Below are 23,036 nucleotides of genomic sequence, written 5' to 3' on the forward strand. Positions count from 1 at the left end.
GTGTAGTTGCACACACCTGTAGTCCCAGCTACTCGGGAGGCTGAGGCAGGAGAATCACTTGAACCCGGGAGGCAGAGGTAGCAGTGAACTCAGATCGCACCACTACACTCCAGCCTGAGCGAGAGCAAGACTGCACTCAAAAAAAAAAAAGTGGGTGGGGGAGGGGGCAGAAAGTAATGAGAATAAGCTCTTTATAACAAAAATACTCCCTTTGGAAACATCAAATATCAGATAAGCTACTGTTAAAAATTCCATGTCACTCAATTTGGTATCAATAACTAGAATATAATTTTTAAATATCCAGTTCTATGGCAGGGAGATAAAATGAAAATTTTTTTGAAGTAATAAAACAAGCCAGGTGTGGTGGTATGTGCCTGTAGTCCCAGCTACTTGGGAAGCTGAGGCAGGACAGCTGGAGCGCAGGAGTTCAAGTCCAGCCTGGGCAACATAGCAAGACCCTGTCTCTAAAATAATAATAATAACAATAAAACAAAAGAATAAAATTAATTGGTTGTCTGATAAAATCTTACATAATTTCACAATGCCTTATAGCCAGGCTTGGTTTGATATACTTCAACTGTATAATGCCTTATCCATATGATGCACTAAGTAAATTATTGTTAAGTGAATGTATTATCTTAGCTTTGAAGCCCATCTTCAGCCAAACAGCTCATTCACAATAATACTACTGTGAAATTATATACTACTTTATACTTTCCCATAAATTTTCAAAAGTTAATTGCCATTGAATCTGGGTTCTCTATTCTAGCATCCAAGAAGACACAGTAACTAAATATAAGCTCAAGCATATTAACATGCCTTAAATTTGCACAGTAATCTTTAGCATACCATAGCATTTTCACATCTACAGGCATACTTCATTTTATTGTGCATCATTTTATTGCATTTCACTTTATTATACTTCACAGATACCGCATTTTTTACAAATTGAAGGTCTGTGGCAACCCTATACTAAGCAAGTCTATTGGTGCCATTTTTCAAATAGCATATGCTCACCTTGTGTCTCTGTGTCACATTTTGAAAATTCTCATATTTCAAACTTTTTCACTATTATTTATATCTGTCATGGTGATCTGTGATCAGAGATCTTCAATGTTACTACTGGAATTCTTTCAGGGTGCCATGAACCACGCCCATAGAAGACAGATAAACTAATTGATAAATGTCTTGTGTTCTGACTGCTCCAACCACTGGCCGTTCCTTCTCTTTCCCTCTCTGCAGGCCTCCCTATGACCTGAGACACACAATATTGAAATTAGGCCAATTAATAACCCTACAATGGCCTCTAGGTATTCGAGTGAAAAAGTCACACATATCTCATTTTAAATCAAAAGCTAGAAATGTTTAAGCTTAGAGAGGAAGCTAAGATAGGCTGAAAGCTAGGTAGGCCTCCTGTGCCAGACAGCTAGCCAAGTTGTGAACGCCAAGAAGTTCTTGAAATAAATTAAAAGTGCTACTCCAGTGCACATACAAATGACAAGAAAGCAAAACAGAGCCGGGAGCAGTGGTTCACGCCTGTAATCCCAGCACTTTGGGAGGCCGAATCGGGCAGATCACTTGAGGTCAGGAGTTCGAGACCAGCCTGGACAACATGGTGAAACCTTGTCTCTACTAAAAATACAAAAATTAGCTCGGTGTAGTGGTGCACGCCTGTAATCCCAGCTACTCAGGAGGCTGAGGAAGGAGAAATGCATGAACCCAGGAGGCAGAGGTTGCACTGAGCCGAGATAGTACGACTGCACTTCCAGCCTCGGCCTGGAGGACAGAGTGAGACTCTGTCTCAAAAAAAAAAAAAAAAAAAAAAAAAAAGAAAGAAGCACAACAGCCTTATTGCTGATATGGAGAAGGTTTTGGTGGTCTGGACAAAAGATCAAACCAGCCACCACATTCCCATAAGCCAAAACCTAATCAAGGGCAAGGCCCTAACTTTCTTTAATTGTATGTAGGTTGAGAGAGGTGAGAAAGCTTATAGAAGAAAAGTTTGAAGCAAGGTTGTTTCGTGAGATTTAAAGAAAGTTGTCTCCATTAACACAAAAGCACAAGATGAAGCAGCAAGTGCTGATGTAGGAGCTGCAGCGAGTTATCCAGAAGATCTAGCTATTTGATGAAGGTGGTTACACTAAACAAAAGATTTTCAATATAGATGAAACAGCCATGTATTGGAAAAAGATACCATCTAGGACTTTATTTGTTGTTTGTGAGTTCTCATAAAATAGGACTTTCACAGCTAGAGAGAAGTCAATGCCTAGCTTCAAAGGACAGGCTGACTCTCTTGTTAGGGGCTAATGCAGCTGGTGACTTGAAGTTGAAGCCAATGCTCATTTACCATTCAGAAAACTCTAGGGCCCTTAAGAATGATGTTAAATCTACTCTGCCCGTGCTCTATAAACGGAACAACAAAGCTTAAACAGCATATCTGTTTACAGCACGGCTTGCTGAATTTAAAATATTCAGCTGAATTTAAAATATTCACAGTGCGCTTAATATTTTACGGAAACCTACTGCTCAGCAAAAAGATTCCTTTCAAAATATTACTACTCACTAACAATGCACGTAGTCACTCAAGAGCTCTGATGGAGACGTACAAGGAGATGTTATTTTCATGACTGCTAACACGGCATTCATTCTGCAGTCCATGGATCAAGAAGTAATTTTGACCGTCAAGTCTTTTTTTTTTTTTTTAAGAAATACATTTTGTGACCAGGCATAGTGGTTCAAGCCTATAATCTCAGCACTTGGGAGGCCGAGGTGGGCAGATTGCTTGAGTCTGGGAGTTCAAGACCATTCTGGGCAACATGGCAAGACCACGTTTTTACAAAAAAATACAAAAAAATTAGCCAGGCAGGGTAGTACGTATCTGTGGTCCCAGCTACTTAGGAGGCTGAGGTGGGAGGATGACTGTGAACACAGGGGATCAAGGCTGCATAAGCCAAGATGGCACCATTGCACTCCTGCCTGGGTGACACAGCAAGACCCTGTCTAAAAAGAAAAAAAAAAAAAAAGAAAGAAAGAAATACATTTTGTAAGGCTATAGCTGCCATAGACAGTGATTACTCCAATGGATCCAGGCAGAATAAACTGAAAATCTTCAGGAAAGGATTCACCATTCTAGATGCCATTAAGAACATTCACGATTCATAGAAGAATGTCAAAATATCCACATTAACGGGAGTTTGGAAGAAGTTGGTTCCATCCCTCATGGATGACTTTGAGGAGTCCCAGACTTCAGTGGAGGAAGTAACTGCATATGTGGTGAAAACAGCAAGAGAACAAGAATTAGAAGTGAAATCTGAAGATGTGATTGAATTGCTGCAATCTTATGATCAAACTTGAATGGATAAGAAGTTACTCCTTATGGAGGAGTAAACAAAGTGGTTTCTTGGTATCTAGTCCTAGTAAAGATGTTGTGAACATTGTTGAAGTGACAACAAAGGACTTAGAACATTACAGAAACGTAGTTGATAAAGCAGCAGGGTTGGAGAGAACTGACTCCAATTTGGAAAGAGGTTCTACTGTAGGTAAAATGCTATCAAACAGCATCACATGCTACGGAGAAATCTTTCATGAAAGGGAGAGTCCACGGATGAAACAACCTCACTGTTGTGTTATTTAAGAAATTGCCACAGCTACCCCAACTTTCAGCAATCACCACTCTGATCTGTAAGCAGCCACTGACATCAAGGCAATTAAAATCCCACTTCTGACACACAGACACACACACACACACACACACATTTAGAAAACAAAAACAAGACATCAAGGCAAGACCCTCCACCAGCAAAAAGAATATGACTAGATGAAGGCTCAGGTAATCATTAGCATTTTTTAGCAATAAAGTTTTTAGGTTTTTTTGGGGAGATGGGGTCTCTGTTACCCAGGCTGGAGTGCAGGGGCACAATCATAGCTCACTGCAGCCTCAAACTCCTGGACTCAAGTAATCCTCTCACTTCAGCCTCTTGAATAGTAATAAAGTATCCCTTAATTAAAGTATGTATACTGCTTTTAAAGACACAGTGCTCTTACACACAATATAGTGTAGTATGATATGGTATGGTATAGTATAAACACAACTTTAATGCACTAGGAAACAAAAGAATTCATGTGACTCGCTTAATTGCATTATTCACTTTATTGTGGCCACCTGGAACCAAACCCAAAGTATTTCTGAGGTATGGCTGTATTACTGCACTTGACCCTCATAATCAATTTTCAAAGGCAATGAGATAGACGATAGTATTATAGTGCTCTTCACTCTCAACTTACAGAAAAGGAAACTGAAGCTTCAAGCAGTCAACTGATTTTCCTGAAAGCACCATGAGATAAGTGCAGGGCCAAAGCCTCAACAGTTAAGCCAGGTTTCCCTCTGATTAGTTGTCACAAGTGACTACATAGAGAAGTAGACTCGGTATCACTACCACTGAAAAAAATGTAGACTGGTACATTCTGCCAACAATGATACAGAGATGCCAGTCCCTAACGAGTGGCTACAATGCTTCAGTTGCTGGCCTTCAGAGATCCTGAGACATCAAACAATGATTTGAAGAGTATTACCACAGATTTTTTACTTAAGGTTTAGATGATTGAGTGAGGAATATGTAAGTGTTATCAGAACTTAGAGGGCCAACTAGCTCAGTTTAACAGTGAATAGAAAAACTGAGATAAGATTGAGAAGGCAGTCTAGAGCCAGATTAAAGTACATCAAGTTTAGACATTGTTATATATACGCAATGAGGGGCCACTAAAGGCTAGGTAACTGGGAAATCATGATGCAACGTGTGGTTTAGAACGCTGAATCTGGCCAGTGTGGTGTCACATGCCTGCAGTCCCAGCTACTCCAGAGGCTGAGGCAGGAGGATTGTTCAAGCCCTGGAGGTTGAGACCAGCCTGGAAAACACAGCAAAACCCTGTCTCTCTTCTCAAAATGTTTTTAATTAAAAAAAAAAATTTTAAGCTGAATCTGATAACAGTAAGTAGTTGGACTGAAGTGAAAAATTTTCAGAGGGCTAGGGCAATGGAGCCTAGGAGAGGACAGCAGCAGTTAATAAGTTAGTCCCCCAGGGTAAGCTTCCCCTTGCCTCTTCTTTGCTATGCCCCTATCTGCTAGTGGCCATGGGGACTGGCATAAGCTCCAAACCAAACAGATCACAATATCCTCCTTTCTCTGGGCACACTGACTGGTCTAAATGAATTTCCCAATTTAGGGCAGGAGAAATGGTCTTGTCTTTTTGGGTCACAGTATAAGAAGGACATGAGGCTGGGGTTACAGACAGCATTTTCTTGGACCTTTTGGCAAAAGCATGTCTGCAAGAAAATAGAATGAAGCCAAGGAGAGATGAGAGTGGATTTTAATGGGGTGATATACCTGTTTTACAGTTCCCAAGACCCTGGTTCCTGCAGGCCTTCCTGCAATTCTATAATGCTATCTCAGCATCCTTCCTACAGACAACCCAAAATTCCGTCAACTATTCAATTTAAGCTGCATTCCTATAATTTGGAATCAAGAGTCCTGACTAAAAGAAGGTGGTGGCAGTGGGAACAGAAGAATGTAAAGGTAACAATACCAGGTAGAATACAGGTAGAGCAAGTGAGACTGGAGCTGAAAGAAAAACAAGCTGTCTTTCATTTCTTCATTAATATAAAACATTATAGGGTAAATATTACAACTTTCTGGTGCATTAAAGATATTTCACATTACAATTCAATAAACATTTACTGAATATTTGCCTATTTACCAGATAGCAGGACCCCAAACCTCTGGCTATGCCCATCAATACAAATACAGGCTGCGCGTGGTGGCTCACACCTGTAATCCAGCACTTTGGGAGGCTGAGGTGGGCAGGTCATCTGAGGTCAGGAGTTCATGATCAGCCTGACCAACATGGAGAAACCCCATCTCCACTAACAATACAAAAATCAGCCGGGTGTCGTGGCAGGTGCCTGTAATCCCACCTACTCGAGAGGCTGATGCAAGAGAATCGCTTGAACCCAGGAGGCAGAGGTTGCAGCGAGCCAAGATTGCGCCACTGCACTTCAGCCTGGGCGACACAGCGAGACTCCGCCAAGAAAAGAAAGAAAAGAAAAGAAAGAATTATTTTGTATAGCATACTATAATTAAGTCAAATTATTTCCACTGACACCTTGCTTCACAATATTATGTCACAACTCAGGTAATTCTGGAATAAGATATATTATTAAAATATTAATTCCACCTTTTTGGCTCACATATTTCTATTGGACGATCTAGTCTATACTTTGACTTCAAGCTGGTAATTATGCTCTCTTAACCACGCAGTGGACTGCTTGACAGATGTCACTCGGGCTAAGCCACCCCTTATCCAGCAGACACTGGCTCATTTTAACGCTCCCAACTTCCACAACAGGGGAAAGCTAGCGACCTAAAACTCTTAATTTTAAAAACTCCAGATCCCACAGATCTGCTGAGGAAACGCGACGGTTACCAAGAGACAGAAATGTCTTGAAGGAAAAACCCCCGTGGGTGTCAGTCTACCGGGGGACTGGGAACTTCAGCAGAAAAAGGTCACCCTTAGGAAAGAGAGAAGGGGAGACAGAACGAGCAAATCTGAAGGAGCCCGATGTGGAGCCCACGGAGTAGAGGTCTGAGAAGGAAAAGCCTTTCAGCTTGTGGGGACGGGGGAAGGCGAGGGGGGCGAGTCTGAAGCCAGCGGCCAAGGGGTTCTGCTCCAAGCCGGAGACTACAGAGAAGAGCAGTACCTTAAGAATCCCCCTCATCTTTGCCAGAAAGGGGCGGAACTCCTCGGGTGGCACCTCTGGATACAGCTGGCTCCGTAGCAGCTCCTCTGTGATGCCGGGGTACCCGTGGAAAGTGTCCTGGGCCAGCGCATTCAGCAGCCCGCTCAGGGACTTGCCACCCTCAAGCTCGCCCGCCGCCATGCTCTGCGAAGGCCCCGCCCCGCAACAGCTGAGCCGGGCCCCGCCACGGCGGCCGAGATGTGCCTAAATAGCCTGTGCAAAACCACCATGGGGAACCTGGAGGCAAGGCTTCTCCACGGGTCAGAGTTGGCAGCTTACAGCTTTGCTCTACAAAACCCATCCCCTTAGGATACCTCCATGGAAATATCCGTTTGGTTCCAGTAGGGTCACTTAGCTTCCCCTGATCCCCTTCATCACTGCAGAGCCTACTGGAAAGAAAGATTGCTCGCAGAGATTACTGGAGATGGGGTAGCAGCCTCTAAGTTTGGCAGTTTAATTTTTAGATGGCTGTATCTCATTCCGGGACTTGCCAACCCATTAACTGAATAGGATCGATCACTCAGATTTAATCTCTGCCTAATCCTTACCTGTCATTCTCTGTTCCAGAAAGTTTAACTATCTCCTGATTACATAATGTTTTTGTTTGGGTTGTTAATTGCCTTTTTATATACACTTGTCTTGTCTTTCCAGCTAGATCAGTGGCTCTGATCCAATGTTCTTTTATATGACAAATATTTTGTTAACACCTTATTTACTATCCTGAAATGAAATGCATAGCTAATATAACTTCCCACCCACATAATTTTTAAAAATCAATATATTATTCAGCCATAAAATGGAGTAAAGTACTGATACATGCTACAACATGAATGAGACTTAAAAACAGGATTAGTAAAAGAAGCCAGACATAAAAGGCCAAATGTTGGACATCCATTTATATGAAATGTCCAGGATAGACAAATCTATGGAGACTGAAAGTAATGTAATAGTTGCCAGAATCTGGAGGAGGGGACGAATGGGCAGTGACTGTTTATAGGTACAGAGTTTCTTTGGGGCATGATGAAAACATTCTGGAAGTGGAAGCACAACCTTGTTAATGTACTAAAACCCACTGAATTGTACACTTTAAAAGATTTGTTTCATAGTATGTGAATATCTCAATTTAAAAATCAATTTAATGACCTAATTGTAATTTATCATAAAACGAAAAGGAAAGTAATTTATAATATAATATGTGTGTTTGGGTACACCTATACTAGTTGACTAAAAGACATACAAAGTAGCCAGATGATCTGCATCTTTACATCTTTATGTAGAATCACCTGTGACTTCTACAAATGCAAATTGATACAGGTGTGTGGTATATTGGTGACTCCAGAGGGAGGGCAGTTGCTTCTGGTAACATGATATTCTGAAATGTGAACGACAGTTGGTAAAGTTTACAACAAAAAACACTCTTTCCTCACTCTACAGTCATTGCAAAGCTGGAATATTCCGTATATATTAATGCTAAACTAAAAATACATTGTGTTGCTGGGCGTGGTGGCTCATGCCTCTAATCCCAGCACTTTGGAAGGCCGAGGCAGGTGGATCACAAGGTCAGGAGATGAAGACCATCCTGGCTAACATGGTGAAACTCCGTCTCTACTAAAAATACAAAAAATTAGCCGGGCCTAGTGGCGGGCGCCTGTAGTCCTAGCTACTCAGGAGGCTGGGGCAGGAGAATGGCATGAACCTGGGAGGCGGAGCTTGCAGTGAGCCGAGATCACGCCACTGCACTGTCACATGGGCGACAGAGCGAGACTCCGTCTCAAAAAAATAAAATAATAATAATAATAATAATAATAGATTGTGTTTATATATAAAATAGAGTTTGACTTTAGGCTTAGATAGTAACAAACAGGTTTTTCACCCTTATGAATCTACCCTGCGTGGGAAGATGTCTTATATATCTGACCTCTCTCCCACCTATTCCATTCCTACCCTTCCTTCAAAGTGACAACTGAGGTCGGGCACAGTGGCTCACGCCTGTAACCCCAGCACTTTGGGAGGCTGAGGTGGGTGGATCACCCAAGGTCGGGAGATCGAGACCAGCCTGGCCAACATGGTGAAACCCCATCTCTACTGAAAATACAAAAATTAGCCAGGCATGGTAGCACATGTCTGTAGTCCCAGCTACTCGGGAGGCTGAGGCAGGAGAATTGCTTGAACTCAGGAAGCGGAAGTTGCAGTGATGGTGCCACTGCACTTCAGCCTGGGGGACAAGAGCAAAACTTCGTCTAAAAAAAAAAAAGTGACAACTGAAATGCCCCTTTCGAGGCAGTGCCACATGGTTGAGAATCTACTCATCTAGACTACTTTAATTAACATTTATCCAGTAAAGAGATATTCTTTTTTTTTTTTTGAGAAAAAGTTTTACTCTGTTGCCCAGGCTGGAGTGCAGTGACACAATCTCGGTTCACTGCAACATCCACGTCCCAACTTCAAGTGATTCTCCTGCCTCAGCCTCCCGAGTAGCTGGGATTATAGGCATGCGCCACCACGCCCAGCTAATTTTTGTATTTTTTGTAGAGAAGGGGTTTCACCATGTTGGCCAGGCTGGTCTCAAACTCCTGACCTCAGGTGATCTGCCCACCTCAGCCTCCCAAAGTGCTGGGATTACAGGTGTGAGCCACTGTGCCCAGCCAGAGGCATTTTTTATAATAGAAAAAATATATTTCTCTTCCTAAAATAATTTTATAAAAGGCAAATTCAGAGTTGCTTCCATGGCTCCAAGTAAACCAAACTTAGTGACAAACTATAGATTGTTTTACATGTACTTACAGAAGTTGCAGAGAATGGTTGGTGAAAAAGAAAAAGCATAAATCAAAGGGTGGCAAGCAGAAAAAGCACCATTAAACACATAATTTACAAATTACCTACCAGAAAGGCTGCACCTATTTATTTCTATGAAACCTTAGTAACACTGACTGATATTATTTTTTTAATTTAATTTAATTTAATTTTTTTTTTTTTTTGAGACGGAGTCTTTCTCTGTCCCCCAGGCTGGAGTGCAGTGGTGCGATCTCGGCTCACTGCAAGCTCCGCCTCCCGGGTTCACGCCGTTCTCCTGCCTCAGCCTCCCGAGTAGCTGGGACTACAGGCGCCTGCCAACACGCCCGGCTGATTTTTTGTATTTTTGTATTTTTAGTAGAGACGGGGTTTCACCATGTTAGCCAGGATGGTCTCGATCTCCTGACCTTGTGATCCGCCCCCCTCGGCCTCCCAAAGTGCTGGGATTACAGGCTTGAGCCACCGTGCCCGGCCAATTTAATTTTTGAGACAGGGTCTCACTCTGTTGCCCAGGCTGGAGTGCAGTGGCACGATGTTGGCTCACTGCAGTCTGGACCTCCCAGGCCCAAGTTATCCTCCGATCTCAGGCTAAGTAGCTGGGACTATGAGCACACACCACTGTACCCAGCTATATTATTCTTTATAACCTTTGCCATATGATACATGAAAAATATTATCTCAGTTTTAATTTGCATTTCTTAAATTTTGAGAGTAAATACTTTTTTACTATATTTATTGGCTGCTTGTATTCCTTCCTATTTCTTTGTCCATTTTCTATAAGGGTTTCTGTCACTTCAGTGATTTCTTTTCTTTTTTTTTTAAGGTGGAGTTTCGCTCTTGTGAGCCAAGATCATGCCACTGCACTCCAGCCTGGCTACAGAGCGAGATTCTGTCTCAATAAATAAAATAAAATAGAGTCAAATCTATCAACCTACGTAGAAAACGTCTGGAAGTTTATTCACCAACATAGTTATAGTGTATATCTCTTAGTAAACTGAGGATGGCTTTCTGCTTACCTGATTTTTCTAAATATCTACAGTGTACATGTAATACTGTTGTAATAAAAAGTTATTTAATGAAAAAATTAAATAAGTAGTAGGTCCTAAAATAAAATTATTTTTTGTGGGGGGACAGAGTGTCACTCTGTTGCCCAGGCTGGAGTACAATGGCAGGATCTCTGCTCACTGCAACTTCCACCTCCCGGGTTCAAGCAGTTTTCGTGTGTCAGCCTCCCGAGTAACTGGGATTACACGTGCACACCACCATGCCGACCTAATTTTTGTATTTTTAGTGGAGATAAGATTTCACCATCTTGGCCAGGCTGGTCTTGAACTCCTGGCCTCAGGTGATCCACCCACCTCAGCCTCCCAAAGTGCATGAGCCACTGCCCCCAGCAATAAAAATCTTTCAATGAAAGCTTTAAAGGATGTGTGTATTCTACATTACAGAGAAAAGCCATGAACCTTGCTTTTTTAAAAAAATGTGTTTTGGTCGGGCGCGGTGGCTCACACCTGTAATCCCAGCATTTTGGGAGGCCAAGGCAGGCGGATCACCTGAGGTCAGGAGTTCGAGACCAGCCTGGCCAACATGATGAAACCCTGTCTCTACTAAAGATACAAAAATTAGCTGGGTGCGGTGGCAGGCGCCTGTAATCCCAGCTACTCAGGAGACTGAGACAAGAGAATGGCTTGAACCCAGGAGGTGGAGGTTGCAGTGAGCCGAGATCACGCCACTGTACTCCAGCCTGGGTGACAGAGTAAGACTGTCTCAAAAATAAAAATAAAAGTGTTTTAATTTAAAATTTTTATTTTCCATGTCCATTGAATATGAATCTTAAACTTTTTGATATTACTAGATGCGTTCAGAATCTGATAAAAGCCTCAGACACTTTCTCCCCAAAATATAAACACACACCAAATGTAGCCAACAATATCTATTGGCTACTTTATCCCTCAGAAGTCTTTCTATAAAACCCCTAGTTTTCCATGGGTCCTGACAGTAAACTAAAAATAAAATCCTAAGCCTCCCGCTGAGTGAACAGACCTCCTCTTGGCCAAGGGGACCCCAGAGAAACCTGAAAATTGTGTTTCTACCCATAACAGGAAGAGATTGGACATTCATCCTTCTACTTCCTCCCTTTTAGAGTTTAGACACAACTGACTGGCATTAATGTTAAAATAGGGATCATAAGACTCTGTGGCAATAAGATACCAAATTATAGAAAGATCTAAGGCCATGCAAGGGAAGGGTTAAGTCATGCCTGCAGGCCATCAGTCTTGCTGAATAGGTCATTTTGATGCAAAATATTGTGGCTAACTCTGACATAGCATCCTTATCTTCAACATTTCTTTCTTCTGACTCCAAGTTTTAGACAGAGCCTTACGACTTTAACCAATTGCAAATTAAAGAATCTCTGAATTCACCTGTAACTTGTAAGTCTCCGCTTCAGCATATCCTGGCTTCTTGGACCAAACCAATGTATACCTTCCATGAGTTGACTTACATCTTTGCCTGTAACTCCTGCCTCCCTGAAATGCATAAAATCGTAATCTGACCACCTCAGGACCACTTACTCAAAGTTCCTTGGGTTTGTGTTTTTCCCAGGCTGTGGTCAGTCACATTGGCCCTGAATAAATATCTAAAAAATTTTACAGAGTTTGGTTTTTCTTTTAACATGACTAAGAACTCCTGAGTACTCCCAGCTCTAATTAACCTTCACAAGAAATACATTACTCTTTTAGAAGCAAGTGAAAATACAGGCTGGGCGCGGTAGCTCACACCTGTGATCCCAGCACTTTGGGAAACCAAGGTGGGTGGATCACTTGAGGTCAGAAGTTCGAGACCAGCCTAGCCAACATGGTAAAACCCTGTTTCTACTCAAAATACAAAAATTAGCTGGGTGGGGTGGCACACGTCTGTAGTCCCATCTATGCAGGAGGCTCAGGCAGGATAGCTTTAGCCAGGGTGGTTGAGGTTGCAGTGAGCTGGGATCACGCCACTGTACTCCAGCCTGGGTGACAGAGCAAGACTCTGTCTCAAAAAAACAAACAAACAAAACAACAACAACAAAAAACATTGCTATCATTATTTAACTCCTACTCAAATGTATGTGTAGAAGAGGCAAAATTTTACCTCTGCCCTCTTAGGGTTTTTTGGCTGGACTCGAGAATTAAACTTACATTAAGACAGGTTAGGCCGGGCGCGGTGGCTCACGCCTGTAATCCCAGCACTTTGGGAGGCCGAGGCGGGCGATCATGAGGTGACGAGATCGAGACCATCCTGGCTAACACAGTGAAACCCCGTCTCTACTAAAAATACAAAAAATTAGCCGGGCATGGTGGTGAGCGCCTGTAGTCCCAGCTACTCAGGAGGCTGAGGCAGGAGAATGGCATGAACCTGGGAGGCAGAGCTTGCAGTGAGCCAAGATTGCGCCACTGCACTCCAGCCTGGGCGACAGAGCGAGACTCCATCTCAAAAAAAAAAAAAAAAAAGACAGGTTAACAAGAGACAGACATACAGATTTATTTAATAAAAGTTTATATTATTTAATATAATGTATGACATGGGAGCCCTCATAAGTAAATGAAGACCAACAAAAGTGGGAAAACTTAAATGCTTTTATATTAGGATGAACAAAGACAGGCAATGGCAGACAACAAAAAGCATAAACTGAAACATGGAGAACATAAAGTTTACTTCATTTACTACAAGAGAAATGCAGAATGAATACAATATATCAGTAATTAGGCTGCTGTTGTATTTCCTTGATGTGAGTTGTAGGATCTCAGGCCTGTCATCTTATTCAATTACTGAAAAGCCTTTCAAGTGTGGGCACTCGTTACTTTCAGGAGTATTTGGAATGATGTACAGTAGAGAAGCTATTAAAAATTACACTGAAAAAGAAAATGGTGACTGCTTTTGATGATGGGTGACTAGAGGTAACGAGGAAGAGTTGCTCCCACTGAGAGAAACCATACCATCAAATGGACCACCAAATATAAATTGCCCAACAAAAAGACACAGGCACTCATATGTTCATTGCAACGCTATTCATGATAGCAAAGACATGCAACCTAGATGCCCATCAACAAAGGATTGGATAAAGAAAATGTGGTACAATGCCATAAAAAATATGAAATAATATCCTTTGCATCAACATGGATGCAGCTGGAGGCCATTATTCTAAGCAAATTAACACAGGAACATAAAACCAAATACCACATGTTCTCACTTACAAGTGGGAGCTAAACACTGAGTACACTTACACATAAAGATGGGAACAATAACATTTGGGCCTACTTGAAGAGGGAGGATAGGAGGAGGAGGAGGGTCAAAAAATTACCTATTGGGTACTATACTCACTATATGGGTGATGAAATCATTTGTAAACCAAACCCCAGTGACACTCAATTTCCCCGTGTAACAATCCTGCACATGTACTCCCTGAAACTAGAATAAAAGTTGAGAAAAGTAAAAAAAGAGAAATGCAGAATTATATGAAAGATTTCTTTCCTCACAAATTTTAAGAATTTTAAAAGTATTTAAACTAAGCACTATTTTAGAGATGACGAATTTTGTTCTATGTTTTCGTAAGAAAATGTTTCATACAATACAAAAACACATTATTATTACATGAGCCATCATTTCCTGAAAATGAATATGAATCCTATTATATTTTAGTTATAAATGCACAGAAAATGTATGCTTTTCATAAATTTCCCTTAAAATAGTGCTTTAAAATTATATCACACCGAATAGTGAGTCATAACTGTTACATGTCATAACAATGTGTGGAAGACACAAAGAGTGACTGAAGCAATAGAACAAGTTGTTGCTTCAGGCTAAAGGTATACAGTATACTTTAGATGACTGTATATTCTAAGATAATGCATTCCACAGATAGGGTAACTTAAATTCCAATGTGTCATTTCTGTCAGGTTTAAAAGATTTCTGGCAAAATTTATATAGAAGTCAAGGAGACGAGAGCCCTCAAATTAAGAAGCACAACACACTCAGCGTGTTAAACAACTTATTAATACATGCACTGTGAAACTTAGATGTTATTACATAATGCAGGGAGAGAAAAGAAAGTGTAAGTAGCAAGAGCATGAGCTAAGCAATGCTATAGTCGTCTTTAGCTCTTGCGTGATTGACAGTACCTATGTGATTGACATTGACCTTGAGTTTCTCAGTTTAATGCAAGTCAGGGGATATGGCTTAAACCCACTTGAAGTGGTGGGACATTAAAATAACATGTTTTAAAAACAAACAAAAATACAACCTACATATTTCTGACATTTCAAGGGGCTATAGTCTCAAAACAAAATGGTCAAAAATAAATGATTCCAAAAACTGAAAGGGGATACAAGGGGAATCAGAGGATAATGAAATTGGCCGTTACAAAGAATCTTCAACATATGTAGACCAAATGTGACTAGGATTTTCTGTCTGTGCCATCTCAGTGCAGAGGCAGGCAGGTGGCCTTGGTGGTGTCGGTAGCTCTGCTCCATGAGGTCACTCAGGTGGGCAGGAGGCATGACCACCCTCAGCACATAGCTTCCCTCCTTCCTCACAGTCACTGTCCCCATGCCCATTCCTCAGCAGCATGAGCTGGAACTGAGTGAAGAGAAATGTTTTCTCCTTAAAGATGAAACAAAACTCGTGCTTTTCATTAGTGACAAATGTTATTTTGCCTTAAGCACACAACTGAGAAATTTTCCATTTAGTTGGATCTGCTGGTAAACCCACATTTGTTTGTTTGTTGGTTTTCATCTGAAAATGTATTTACATGATTCTTGAAAATAATTTCTTGACTATCAAATTATATTTGTGGCAGCCTATTTGAAATTCATGGGTCATCCCATGAATATATCCTCTGCTGAGTCTTCTGGCTTCACATAATATAGCTATTCCAGTGTGCCCATTTTCCTTAGCCTTTTAGTCCATTCCTCCATGATCTGCCATGGCAATTCAGGTATTTCAACTTTGTTCTTTGTGGACCATCATTTTTCTCCAGTCTCTTAGGAGGTTTTCTAGCCACGAGTTTGCACAATCCCTGTGAATCCTTGCCAGGGAGTTCAATTTTATATCTCAGGAGCATGCTCCTAAATGAATAAACTCCACTTATCCAATACTATGTCCCATCTCCTTTAAGTCAGTGCACTCAAAAATCCATTCTGTGAGTACCTCCCCATATTCCTGCTTGTACACAGCAGCTGATTCTTGTTACTCTTTGAGCCCAGTCCCTTTTCTCCCTTATTATGCCCAGCATATTAGTAGCTACATTATTCTACCATTTAACCTTAGTTATTGCCCTGGCAGCCAGGAGATAAGGTGGGGATGTTAATAAAGGTATCCCTGTTGCCCTGTGAGGGAGTGGCCTCAGCTTTTCACAACTGTGGGAATGCTGGCTTTTAATAGGGAGAAAGGGCCGGGCATGGTGGCTCACGCCTGTAATCCCAGCACTTTGGGAGGCCGAGGCAGGCAGATCACGAGGTCAGGAGATCAAGACCACCCTGCCTAACATGGTGAAACCCTGTCTCTACAAAAAATACATAAAAAGTAGCCAGGCATGGTGGTGGGTGCCTGTAGTCCCAGTTACTCAGGAGGCTGAGGCAGGAGAATGGCATGAAACCGGGAGGTGGAGCTTGTAGCGAGCTGAGATTGCGCCACTGCACTCCAGCCAGGCTGAAAGAGCAAGACTCCGTCTCAAAAAAAAAAAAAAAAAAGTAGTTTTTAAATTTCCAAGTATTTAAGTATTTTTCCATTTATTTTCCTATTACTGATTTATAATTTAATTCCATGTAATGAAGGACCATATATTGTATGATTCCAATTCTTTTAAATTCATCTAGGTTTGTTTTCTGACCCAGGACCGGCTATCTTGGTGACTATTTCATATGTACTTAAGACAATGTGTATTTTACTATTTTGAGGTGAAGTGCTATGTGAATATCAATCTAATCTAGTTTGTTAATATGTTATACTGTTATCTTACATCCTTACTAATTTTCTGTCCGCTTGTCTTATATTACTGAGAGAGACGTGTTAAACTCTCCAACTATAATGGAGGCCCCAACTACAATTGTGGGTTTGCGGGTTTCCCTTTTCAGTTCTAACCATTTTTATTTCATATATGTTAAATTTTAGATGTTAGGTATGTACCCACTTAGAACTCTTATGTCTTCTTTTTTAAAAACTTTTTTTATTATACTTTAAGTTCTGGGATACATGTGAAGAATATGCAGGTTTGTTACATAGGTATACACGTGCCATGGTGGTTTGCTGTACCCGTCCACCAATCATCTACATCAGATATTTCTACTAATCCTATTCCTCCCCCAGTGCCCCACCCCCAAGAAAGTTTGGGGGTATTTCAAGTAGTCTCATTACCGCTCAGTCACCCCCACATTCATTCCCTGGCATTCACTGAGTGCTCATGTGGTATTAAGCGCCATTCTAGACACCACAGGGATATTAAAAAGATCTGAATTTTTGCCCTCAAGGAACTTTGGTCTTATAAAAAGGTGAGGTGTCCATAGAGAGCCCAAGGATCCAACACTATACAGCAGCTGCACAGTCAAGACAATGGGAGCTCTAAGGAGAAATGGACCCGACCTGGGAGAGTCAGCAAAGGCCTCCTGAAGGAGCTGGTCTTCATCTGGGAGCCTGATAGTGGGTTGAATTCTGTCCCCTCAAAAGATGTTGGAGTCCTGGCCCCTAGTACCTCAGGGTGGGACCAAATTTGGAAAGAAGATGGTTGCAGGTGTAACTAGCTAGGATGAGGCCATGCTGCAGGAGGAGGTCCTCCGTCCAATATCACTGGTGTCCTCGTAGAAAGAGAAGATACACAGAGACACGACGGCCATGTGAAGACAGGGACCATGCGAAGATGGCGGTGGAGACTGGAGTGAGGCATCCACAAGCCCAGGCATGCTCAGGCGAGAGGCATGGGGCACTTTTTCCCTCAGAGTGCCCAGAATGAATCAACCCCGCCTACTGCCTACACCCTGGTTTCAAACTTTTAGACTCCAAAACTATGACAGAATAAATTTCTGTTGTTTTAAGTCCAGTGCGTGGTACTTTGTTACTGCAACCTTTGGAAACAAATACAGGGTTAAGCCCAAAACAAGAAGCAGGATGGGAGGGAGTCCCAGGAGCCCAGAGGCAGCAATGAGTATTTGAGTGTTGCACAGTAAGAACCCAACCAACTACAACAAAAGATTTCACAAGAGCAATTAGAGAAAACAAATCAGACCCTCCTTTCCCCAGAGTTCCCATGTGTGCCTCCTTGTCTTTAGGGAGTCATCCCACCCCTCCGCCCACATGGTGGGAAAAGGAGCCAGGCATGAGGCTTCATCACCTCTCCTCTGGCTTCATCACCTCTCCCTGATGCAGGGATGGGTAAGGAGTGGGCATGTAACCCAAGCAGCACGGCCACCCTACTCTACCTTCTTGGCCACAGCAATTGGTTCATGATGGACGCTGCACCCAGGGAACCCCATTCGAGACTTCTTATTTAGAGTATTATTAGAACTGGTAGAAAAGAACTTCTTTCTCTCTGGTCTCAGGCCTGTGAAACATGAACTGGAAGCTGCCCACAGCCATGTCCCCTTAATGTGAATAAAAAAGAGGAGATAGAATGACCTTGTATCATTCAAGCCCCTGGTTCTGGTCACCGAGGTTCCTGGAAATGCCACCTAATTTTTTGCCTTGCTACTTTCCAATTCTTCCATTGATTCTAGAAACTATCCCAGTAGCCTTCCCCCTTCACACAAAAACAAAAATAAATATAATTTTGTTTAAACTAACTCAAATAGATTTTGGCTACTTGCTATCAAAGGAGCCTCAACCAGGACATCATGGACAAAAGCACATTGCCTACATCCCAAGAAGCTTCAGACACCAGGCAGCACAGAGGGAGCCTACAAGCACACGAGACAACAGAGAAATGGGGGCCACACTTCATCCTTTTATCAGGCACCCACTCCTGTGATCATTTCATTAATCCATTCACAAGACAGGAACATGCATGGCCTAATTACCTCTTAGAGGCCCCACCTACTAACTACAATAGCAATTAAATTTCAACATGAGTTTTGGAGGGGATATTTAAACCATAGCATTCTGCCCTTGGCCCCTAAAACTCATGTCCTTCTCATACACAAAACACATTCATTCCATCTCAGTAGCCCCAAAGTCTTAACTTATTCCAGCATAAATTCAAAAGTCCAAAGTCTTATCTAAATCAGACATGGATGGCTGAGCCCCAAAGCACAATTCATCCTGAGGCAAACTTCCTCCAGCTGTAAGCCTGTGAAATCAAAACAAGTTACCTACTTCCAAAACGCAATGGTGAGACAGGCATGCAATAGACATTTCTAGAGCAAAAAAAAGCAACAAGAAAGAACAAGGGAGTAAGAGGCCTCAAGTAAGTTCAAAACCCAATAAGGAAAACAACGTTGTCTTTTTTTTTCTTTTTTTCTTTTTTGAGACAGAGTCTCACTCTGTCGCTCTGTTGCCCAGGCTGGAGTGCAGTGGCACGATTCAGCTCACTCAACCTCTGCCTCTCAGGTTCAAGTGATTCTCCTGTCTCAGCTCCAACTTACAGGTGTGCAGCACCACACCTAGCTAATTTTTGTATTTTTTCAGTATAGACAGGGTTTCACCATGTTGGCCAGACTGATCTCAAATTCCTGACCTCAGATGATCCACCTGCCCGGCCTCCCGAAGTGTTGGGATTACAGGCGTGAGCCACTGCGCCCCTTACAACATTAAGTCTTAAAGCTAGAGAATAATTTCGTTTGATTCTACATTCTGCTTTCCGGCCACACTACGGTGGGAATTGGGCCCCCAAGGTTTCAGACAACCCCACTCCTATGGCTTTGCTGGGCTCAGCCTTCCCAGCAGCTCTCAAGGGTTGGAGTCTTATACCTGCAGCTTTCCCAGGCTGGAGTTGCATACTAGTGACTCTAAACTCCTGAGGTCTCTGAGGTGGCCTTGCTCTCTGGCTCCACTAGGTGTTTCCCTGATGGGGATGCTCTGTAGTAGTTCTACCCCTGCAGCAGGTTTCTGCCTGGGCCCCCAGGCCCTCTACAATATCTCTCCGCAAAATCTGAAAGATGCCATTCTCCACAGCTCTGGCATTTTGCGTAACTACAGAATTAGCACCAAATGGACACTCTTAAGGTTTATAGAATGTACATTTCAGAGTGGCAGATCAAGCCACACAAGAACCCAACTGAGTCATAGCTGGGGCAGAGAGGATTGCTGTGCCAGAATGCAGGGCACAAAAATCTGAGATGGCTCTGAGCAGTGAGCCCATGAGAGGCACCCTGGGCCTATGCCCCGAAGTCATTCTGCTCTCTTAGAGCTCTGAGTCTGTGATGGAAGCGGGCAGCCTCAAAGATTTCTGATGGCCTTCAGAGTCTTCATTCCACTGTCTTGATGAATACTACCTGGCTCCTTTCTATTCATGATAATCTCTTTATCAAAAATGGCTTGGCCACATCCTTAGTATTCTCTCCCAAACATGTTTTTAACTCTTTACATGGACAGACTGTAAACTTAAAAATTAATTGTTTTAAACATGGACAAAAGTGTCTTAGTCCACGCAGGCTGCTAAATACTATAAACAGAGTAGCTTATAAACAACTGAGTACCATACCATAAACTGAGTAGCCTATAAGCAAATTTATTTCTCACAGTTCTGGGGGCTAGGAAGTCCAAGATCAAGGCACCAGCACATTTGGTGTCTGGTGAGAGGTCTCTTTCTGGTTCACAGATGGTGGCTTCTAGCTGTGTCCCCACATGATGGAAGGGGAAAGGCAACTCTCTGAGGCCTCTTTTATAAGGACACTAATTTCATTCATGAGGGATCTGACTTCATGACCTAATCACCTCCCAAAAGCCCTACTTCCTAATACCAACTGATTGGTGATTAGGTTTCAATATATGAATTTTGAGGTGACACTAACATTCAGACTATAGCAAAAAGTGTTGGAAATAATATAGCAGAGACCTGTATACCCACTTCCCAGATTTCATACATATTCATATTCTTGCAGTTTTTGGTAAATTAAAAAAAGCAATTGTTTTTAAAAGATATAAAACACTACAAATATAGTTAGTAACCTCCCGACTCCTAATCCACTCCCTTTCTTCATCTGCAAAGGCAACCACTATTAGAAATTGTTCTGTGTGCCTCTCAGGCAGATTTTTATACTTTTACCACATATGTATACACACATAGTAATATAAAGCACTGTTTAGAAATTTTAAATGGATAGAAATGGTACCATATTGAATACATCATTTTAAAAATTGTGTTTTTTCTCAATGAATGTTCTTAAGATTCATCAGTATAGAATGTATTTTTATGTAATTAAGTTGATCCCAAGGTTTTTGCTATTACAGACAATGTTATTATAGACTAGGAACATACTTGTTAATGTACCCTTTTACAAATATAGGACATTTCTCTAAGACATACACCTAGAAGCACTTGCACCAAGGTACACTTTTACCAGCACTGTATAATTTCCTCATTTTCTTTCCTTTTTTTTTTTTTTCAGACAGTTTTGCTCTTGTTGTCCAGGCTGGAGTGCAATGGCGCAATCTCAGCTCACTACAACCTCTGCTTATCAGGTTCAAGCAATTCTTCTGCCTCAGCCTCTCCAGTAGCTGGGATTGCAGGCATGCCACCACGCCCGGCTAATTTTTGTATTTTTAGTAGAGACAGGGTTTCACCATGTTGGCCAAGCTGGTCTCACACTCCTGACCTCAGGTGATCCACCCATCTCAGCCTCCCAAAGTGCTGGGATTACAGGCATGAGCCACTGCCACCTGCCAATTTCCTCATTTTCTACATCTTTATTTGTAACACTTGGTTGTGTCAGACTTTTCCATTTTTGCCAAATGGATGAGTGTTAAATGGCATTTATTGTTTTCCTTCATTCTCATGAGTTTGAGCATCTTCTTGTATTTTTACTGGACAGTAATGTTTTCTGTGAGTTGCCAAACAAGATCAGTTGATTATTTGTATTCAGCTACTTTTCTCACCCTTGAGCTACTGTTCTTGCCATTACTGATTTGTAGGAACTTTCTAATATGTTTCAGATACTAGTCCTTTGTTAGTGTATGTGGTGAAAACATCTCCAATCCTATAGCTTGTCTTTCACTTTGTCTATGGTTTCTTTTATCATGCAGAAGTTTGTAATTTTAATATAGGCAAATGCATCAATTAATTGCTTTATGATTTGCTTTCTCTGTGTTTTGTTCAAGTATTCCTTCCCTTTCCTGGGGTCATAAGTACATTCTCCTAGCCAATGTCACATAGACTATATGGTCTCAGTGTCCACCATCTTTCCTCTTCAGTTCTTTTAAAAAATCACAAAGATTATTTGGACTATTATAAAATTAATGTATGATTATTCCAAAAGACCTGGGAAAAGCAGAAAAAACGAATCAGTACATTATCCTCTAAACTTCATTTTTCTCATCTGTAAGATAAGAACAACAGCAATTACTGCATTTGGGTTGTTTGCATCCCAATTATATCAAAATTCTCATGTCGGGCCTCTAGCTGGCAACAACAACAACAAAAAAAAATCTTTTCTTAAATAGTCCTGTGTGCCCCTGCACTATTATACACCAGTGTGCAAAAGTTCCTGGGGAAATGAAGGAGCAGAGCTATGGACATGCTTATTGACTCAAGCCTGAGTGATGCGCAGGATCCCAGCAAGACGAATTCCATGAAGTCAGTAAAGCTGCTACCAAAGCATAGCAGCACCCATTCTAGGTTCTGCTCCAATAGTACCTGGACTCCTTCCTTTTATAACCACACACTATTCAGACAGTACCTAAAAGGGCACGGAAACTAGTTGGAGAACAAAAGCCACCAGCTGACCTCATCCTCAGTACTTCCCTGGTCAGAGGAGTTAATTGGCCAAAGGGAAAACAGTTGACTTTTTTGGTATTATATAATTCCCTTGTATTTTTGCCAGGTATTGGATTTCACCACCCACTACCATGGTGTCACGTCATGAAAGAACTTATTGTTAAACACACAGAACAAGGCGAGTTCATAACTTTGCAAGAAGTATAATTCCACATTTTTTGTCTCATTGCAATTGAAATCTTCAGGTCAATAGGTAATTACATTAATGCAACATGTCCTATTTCAAATGAACACTGCTTACGTTGAGAGGGCCCTCGCCTGAAGAAAGACTATTTTTAGGAAGCTTGGCAAAGGAAATTGATGTTTTCAGCCCAAGCATGCACTGCCAAATAACTGACTCCACCAAATTCTTTCTTATCAAAAAGGAAAAAAAGCAACAAAATAATAAAATCTTCTTTTCCACTATTGCGGGAATTATCTTCCCATGTCTAACTCCCTTCAGCTTTCAGAATCACCTTCACAAAACTGTGAGAAGCTTCCTTGTAGGATTGTG

The 23,036-nt window shown here is 41.7% G+C and overlaps 2 protein-coding genes across 3 annotated transcripts in view; one reads left to right on the top strand and one right to left on the bottom strand.

The window, feature by feature from the left end:
- LOC100606991 (COMM domain-containing protein 1) overlaps positions 1-6,963 on the bottom strand; it is a 143,813-nt gene extending 136,850 nt beyond the window's left edge. For both annotated transcript variants that reach the window (XM_003262436.4, XM_030827431.1), the window contains exon 1: positions 6,754-6,963. In XM_003262436.4, the coding sequence (XP_003262484.2) occupies positions 6,754-6,933 (180 nt within the window). In that variant the 5' untranslated portion in view covers positions 6,934-6,963. The remainder of the gene's footprint in view (positions 1-6,753) is intronic.
- A 15,314-nt stretch (positions 6,964-22,277) lies between these two features.
- LOC100607123 (exportin-1-like) overlaps positions 22,278-23,036 on the top strand; it is a 45,121-nt gene continuing 44,362 nt past the window's right edge. The window contains 1 exon segment of the mRNA XM_030827091.1: positions 22,278-22,342. Coding sequence (XP_030682951.1) covers positions 22,278-22,342 — 65 coding nt within the window.

The sequence above is a fragment of the Nomascus leucogenys genome, chromosome 14 (genome assembly GCF_006542625.1).
Source record: "Nomascus leucogenys isolate Asia chromosome 14, Asia_NLE_v1, whole genome shotgun sequence".
NCBI classification, from domain to species: Eukaryota; Metazoa; Chordata; class Mammalia; order Primates; family Hylobatidae; genus Nomascus; species Nomascus leucogenys.